General features: G+C 37.2%; 1 protein-coding gene across 1 annotated transcript; it reads left to right on the top strand.

Moving 5' to 3' along the window:
* Positions 1 to 258: 258 nt before the first annotated feature.
* LOC116412152 (olfactory receptor 8H3-like) lies at positions 259 to 1,161 on the top strand (the record flags this gene model as incomplete). Its single annotated transcript, XM_031905781.1, has 1 exon — positions 259 to 1,161. A coding segment is annotated over one exon (903 nt), but the record flags the coding sequence as incomplete, so codon positions are not given.
* Between the last annotated feature and the right edge of the window lie 5,644 nt (positions 1,162 to 6,805).

The raw sequence follows: 6,805 nt of genomic DNA, 5'->3' as shown, positions 1-6,805 counted from the left end.
GAAGATCTGAGCTCAGAAACAGAAGCAGTGGTACCTACCCATGTCTGCAACATTCACTAACAGGATCAGTTGGGTTACCAGCAATGTACAATAGTATATAAAAACAAATTATACTTTTTGGAATGCAGATGGGGGCTACTCTTGTTATATAATTATATTTTTACATATTGATATATTTTTACCATAACTTACTTTTATACACAGGAAGGAAGACTAGGAATGGACTCAGAAAGTAAAGAAAATGTTTCAGGATTCATCATCCAAGGGTTCTCTGATACTCCTGAGCTTCATATCTCTCTTTTTGTGCTATTCCTTGGAATCTATCTCATCATTCTGCTGGGAAATCTCATCATATTCTTAGTCATTTCATGCAATCCTCACTTACACACCCCCATGTACATATTCTTGCTGAACCTTTCACTCATAGACATTTCTTTCTCCTCAAATATTTTACCTAATTTGCTACATATTCTTCTCACACAGCAAAATAACATTTCATTCTTGGGGTGTATGACTCAAATGTATGTTTTTGTGGCCTTGGCTGGCAGTGAGTACTTACTCCTGACGGCCATGGCATATGATCGTTATGTTGCCATCTGTGATCCCCTTCATTACATTGCCCGAATGAGCAGGAAACACTGTGCTGGGCTTATAACTGCAGCATTCACTGTTGGGTTTGGTGAATCAGTCGGCCTTATTGTACTTATATCTAAACTATCATATTGTGCTTCCCGTCTTATTAACCATTTTTTCTGTGATGTCACACCATTGCTAAAACTTTCCTGCAGCAGCACTTTTAGTGTGGAACTTTTAATTTACATTGAAGGGACATTGCTGGGTTTCAGTTCCTTCCTCCTTACTCTGGCCTCATACATATTTATCATCTCTGCTATCCTGAAAATACAATCCTCAGAGGGGAGACAAAAAGCCTTTTCTACCTGTGCTTCTCACCTGACCTCTGTAATAACCTTTTATGGAACATTAATGGGCATGTATATGAGACCCACCACAAGTTATTCTGTAAAAAGAGACAAGTATTTCTCACTGCTGTACATTGCCCTGGGCCCTGTGCTAAATCCCTTTATTTACACACTGAAAAATAGAGAATTTCTATCTTCCATTAATAAAGTGAGGCAAAGATATTTCGCTTTTTTATTTTAGAAAAGTGTTAGCTTTCTTACAGTCAACAAATTGTATGTGCTTTGTCCATGGATCTAGAAGAATCAGAAGATAAGAATAAACATCATCAAAGTACAGTCCCTGACAAATGTAAATATTTGATTCAAAAAGAAATTAGACAACCCTTTTCCTTGATTACTTTATCTTATATATGCTGGACACATTTACTTCAGGACAAGTTGGAGCAGGTATTGTTGCCCGATTAATCGCCTACAGTGGTATAGCAGTGGTGTAGTAGTGATTTTAACAAGTTTTTATTCATGCAATAATTCTCTCTGATGCTATTATCTTTTACCTGTTTTATCTACAAGGGCCTCTGAGTTTGCGGTCTTGGTAGCATTGTTAGCTCTGTGTGTACAGTGTAGGGAAGGTAAAATCTGTGACCGCATCTTCAGTGTTCCCGCCTCATCTTAACTTGTGGAATTCCCAGGAATTAGATTGAGATAGAAAAACATCCGAGGGAATTTCTCCACTATTTTTCAATTTTCCTACTACAGGTATAGGTCCCATTATCCAGAATGCTCGGGACCAAGGGTATTCTGGATAAGGGGTCTTTCCGTAATTTGGATCTCCATACCTTAAGTCTACTAAAAAATCAATAAAACATTAATTAAATCCAATAGGATTGTTTTGCATCCAATAAGGATTAATTATATCTTAGTTGGGATCAAGTACAGGTACTGTTTTATTATTACAGAGAAAAGGGAATCATTTAACCATGAAATAAACCCAATAGGGCTGTTCTGCCCCAATAAGGGGTAATTATATCTTAGTTGGGATCAAGTACAGGTACTGTTTTATTATTACAGAGAAAAGGGAATCATTTAACCATTAAATAAACCCAATAGGGCTGTTCTGCCCCAATAAGGGGTAATTATATCTTAATTGGAATCAATTACAAGGTTCTGTTTTATTTCTACATAGAAAAAGGAAATCAGTTTTAAAATTCTGAATTATTTGATTAAAATGGAGTCTTTGGGAGACGGGCATTCCGTAATTCGGAGCTTTCTGGATAACGGGTTTCCAGATAAGGGGTCCGATACCTGTATTTTGTATCTAAGTGAGAATTGCATGGTGTTTCCTTTTTCTTTTTCATTTTTTAATAAGAAATTGTTTTTCTCCCCTTATTTCAATTGTCTAATATTTAATTATGCAAAGACCAAATTTTTACAAGCAGTAAGTCACTTTATTCACTTAAATAAACACGTGTTAAGTTTATAATACACGGTATCTAAATTTACAGAGATCACAGAATCTTTATTGGCCAGTTAGGCATGCGCAATAATATTGTACAATATAAAGAAAGTTCTACACTTATTTATTTGTTGAAATATTCATGGGTTGAGTGTGTGAACACTAGTTCAGCACAGTTAACTTATAATTATGTGGTACACTGAAGTAAATTGGCCCAGCATATATAAGATAAGGTAATCAAGGGTTGTCTAATTTTTTTTTGAATCAGGCAATTATATATACCCTCCCTTGGTTACAAGTAATTGTGGGGAGAAATTTGTATAAGAGAGTGTAAGTTGTAGTTCCACTTCGCCTGTTCCCCTTTTTTTTATCAAATGTACATATTTATCTTATTATTTTAAAACTTTTTAATTATCTGTTATCTGTTTAAACGGTACTTCTGTGCTCTATCTGTATAATTAACAAGAACCAATAGTGTCCATAACTAAACTGTTGCTTACTGATTTTTTTTACGCATTTTTTTTTAGTTTGTAGAAACTCACATAAACCCCTGAGATTTTTTTTCTCAAAAAAATTTGAAGAATTTATTTATTTGTTAAAACCATGGGTGGCTGCTGTAATGCAAAGGCCTGGCATGTTTCTGGTATAAACCCTTAATCATAGGGGCACATTTACTAACCCACGAACGGGCCGAATGCGTCTGATTGCGTTTTTTTCGTAATGATCGGTAATTTTGCGAATTTTTCCGGCGCCTTTACGATTTTTGCGTAAAAACACGAGTTTTTCGGCGTCTTTACGATTTTTGCATAAAAACGCGAGTTTTTCGGCATCTTTACGAAAGTTGCGCAAAGTCGCGATTTTTTCGTAGCGTTAAAACTTGCGCGAAACGTCGCGCCTTTTAAGTTTTAACGCTACGAAAAAGGCGCGACTTTGCGCGCAAGTGTTAACGCTACGAAAAAATCGCGACTTTGCGCAACTTTCGTAAAGACGCCGAAAAACTCGCGTTTTTACTCAAAAATCGTAAAGACTCCGAAAAACTCGCGTTTTTACGCAAAAATCGTAAAGACGCCGAAAAAATCGCAAAAAATACGAAAAAGTCGCAAAATGTTCGTTTCCAATCGGAATTTTTCCAATTCGGATTCGAAATCGTGTCTTAGTAAATCAGCCCCATAGTCTAATCTAGATGACAGGTGCAGATGACAGGTGCAGTTTTTTAAACATTGAACAGTGCCACCTACAGGTCAGAGACCAACATCTAAATAATACAATGTAATATAAAACAATTTACGATATACAAGTGAGATGTGAAAGGAAATTAAATTAACAAACAAAGAATCAAGAACAGAATACAGTACATCCGCACATTAAATTCCAAATATGGATATTTACCCCATTAACAATATAAATGAATATATACCACAATATCACACTATAAATTTACTTAAGAGACCCCAAAAATGTTAGTGCATACATATTACATGGCATGTAAATCAGGCGGTGTATTTTTTGGTAGTAGAAATAAATCTGGTAAAAGTGGGAAATAAGTAAGTTGACCCCAGAAAACCTTATATTTTCAGAAAATACATATTATGTAAAATGGGTAAATATGTTTTTGTATGGCAAAGCACCAAACAGCAATGCTAAGCCAAGGGGCAGATTTATCAAAATGCAATTTTAGAGCTTAATACATGAGAACTCAATACAAAAACATATCACGGGAGCACTTACCAGTCAGCTCTGTTCATGCTCAGACGTGTTGCTGACACCCAGACAGCAAAAATCCATCGAAAAGCAAATTACACGGAGCAATTCCAAACATCGCTGCATAAAATCACTATTTATTGTAGTCACTTAAAATACATATGAGTGTCCCAAAAATGGGGATTATACGCTTGACGCGTTTCGTGGCGTCACGCCACTTTCTCAAAAGCTGCATAAAACCCATCACAGGGAGGTCACTTTTATCCCAAAACGGAACTCCACCCCCTTACAAAAATGTAACCCTTCACAGGCACAATAAAAACAGACAAAAAATTGACAATATAAAGAAATACATCAAAATATCAAATGCCATTCTGGAGAAAGATAATACATTATCTATAGGGTATAAGCATATATTTATTATCATCTATTTATTAGAAATAGCATGTCAACTCCCAATCTCTATTCATGCCCCCTTGTGTTTCCAACGTTCCCAAATGGTAAATCCAAAATGCTTCATTTTTTAGAAGTCTTTTCTCAAAGTCACCCTTTCTTATAGTTGCAGATGGTGTATCTATAATCTGAAAGGTAAAATCAGAAATACCCTCATGTTTCTCTATACAGTGTTTAGCTAGGGCTGACCGAGTATCATTTCTCTCTACAGTAGATGTATTTCTTTATATTGTCAATTTTTTGTCTGTTTTTATTGTGCCTGTGAAGGGTTACATTTTTGTAAGGGGGTGGAGTTCCGTTTTGGGATAAAAGTGACCTCCCTGTGATGGGTTTTATGCAGCTTTTGAGAAAGTGGCGTGACGCCATGAAACGCGTCAAGCGTATAATCCCCATTTTTGGGACACTCATATGTATTTAAAGTGACTACAATAAATAGTGATTTTATGCAGCGATGTTTGGAATTGCTCCGTGTAATTTGCTTTACATGAGAACTCACCCATGTCCTATTCAATACTATGGGATTTTAAGGAGTTTATTTTCAATGGGTGAAAGTTAGAATGTACCATTTAATAAATTTACCATATTTTTCGCCGTATAAGACGCACTTTTTCTTCCCCAAAACTGGGGGGGGAAAGTTGGTGTGTCTTATACGGCAAACTGGCTCTTCCTCTATGTGCTGTGGCTCTCTGCCGCATCCTCATTTTTATAAGGTTGCGCCCGTGCATACTGACGTCACACGCACAGGGCGCAACCTTATAAAAGCACAGAAGCAGCTGGGAGCCGCGGCACAGAGAGGAAGACATCACAGGAGACGGAGGCCGCTGGGGGGAGGTTAGGGGGAAATGGAAGGTGTTTGGGGGCCCTGTGGGAAGCTGAAGAATGCTGGGGTTGCCGTGGGGGAGCTGGAGGATGCTTGGAGGCCCTGGGGGACGCTGAAGGACACTTGGGGGGGGCCTAGGGGAAGCTGAAGGATACTTGGTGGGGGCCTGGGGGAAGCTGAAGGATACTTGGGGGGCTGGGGGAAGCTGAAGGATACTTGGGGGGGCCCTGGGGGAAGCTGAAGGATACTTGGGGGGGCCTGGGGGAAGCTGAAGGATACTTGGGGGGCCCTGGGGGAAGCTGAAGGATGCTTGGGGGGGCCCTGGGGGATGCCTCATTATGTGCGGGCCCAAAGACAATTAACTTAATACAGTTGATATAAAATATTTTACTTCAGTATTTGGTTCAGAATCTTTTTTTTCTATATTTTCCTCCTTTCAAATTGGGTGCGTCTTATATTCCGGAGCGTCTTATAGGGCGAAAAATACGGTACTATTTAAAATACCATAGCAATTAATGGAATGTTGGTGAGTTTTTATGTATTAAGCTCTAAACTTACATTTTGACAAATCTGCCCCTAAATGTAGCAATTTTGACATAGTTTCTGAAAATTGTCTCAAAGCTTGAATTTTACCTTATTCTGTATCCTACATTTCATAATGTACAGACATAAAACAGTCATATACTGTATTTTCCGAAAGTACACATTCTGACAAAACAAAAATTGGTTAATACATCTTTCTACTGCAAACTACCAAACTACAAAGCTATGCTAAACATAATAGGTTTTATGAGATTTCTGAAAATCGTCACAAAGCTTGCATTTTACCCCATTATGTATTCCCATATTTTGTAATGTATCAACAAAAAAAATTCTCGGTTTGTGTATTATGTGCCATAAGACCCCCTAAGAGTACGGAGACCCTAGTAAACCATATATTTTCCAAAAGTACACATTCTGACAAAACAAGAATGGGTAAATAAAACTTTCTACTGCAAACTACCAAACTACAAAGCTATGCTAAACAGAATGGTTTTTATGACATTTGTGAAAATCGTCACAAAGCTTGCACTTTACCAATTATGTACCCAACATTTTGTAACGTATCAATATAAAACACCTTAAATATGAATTTCAGGTGTCTACCGAACAGTTTGATGCCCAATATGCACAGATTTACCCAACTATTTGGCGTTCAGAAGCACCCAAATCGATATTTATAGCAGACAAAATTTCCATGGGCAAAGACAAGTAACAAAGAACAATGCAAAATGCAATAAAATCACTAAAATCCCCAAAAATGATATATAAATTATATATAAAGCCAAGTAGAACTTTAGAAAGTTTGTTTGTAGATTCCAGAGATTGCTAAAATATCCAGTCATTGGATGTAAGATGTAATCACTGGACACAATGCATATTGAAGGCATTTAAGAGAATGAGCATCTAGGTCAAATA

This window comes from Xenopus tropicalis, chromosome 7, assembly GCF_000004195.4.
Source record: "Xenopus tropicalis strain Nigerian chromosome 7, UCB_Xtro_10.0, whole genome shotgun sequence".
Classification (NCBI taxonomy): domain Eukaryota; kingdom Metazoa; phylum Chordata; class Amphibia; order Anura; family Pipidae; genus Xenopus; species Xenopus tropicalis.
This window is presented reverse-complemented; position numbering and strand designations above follow the sequence as displayed.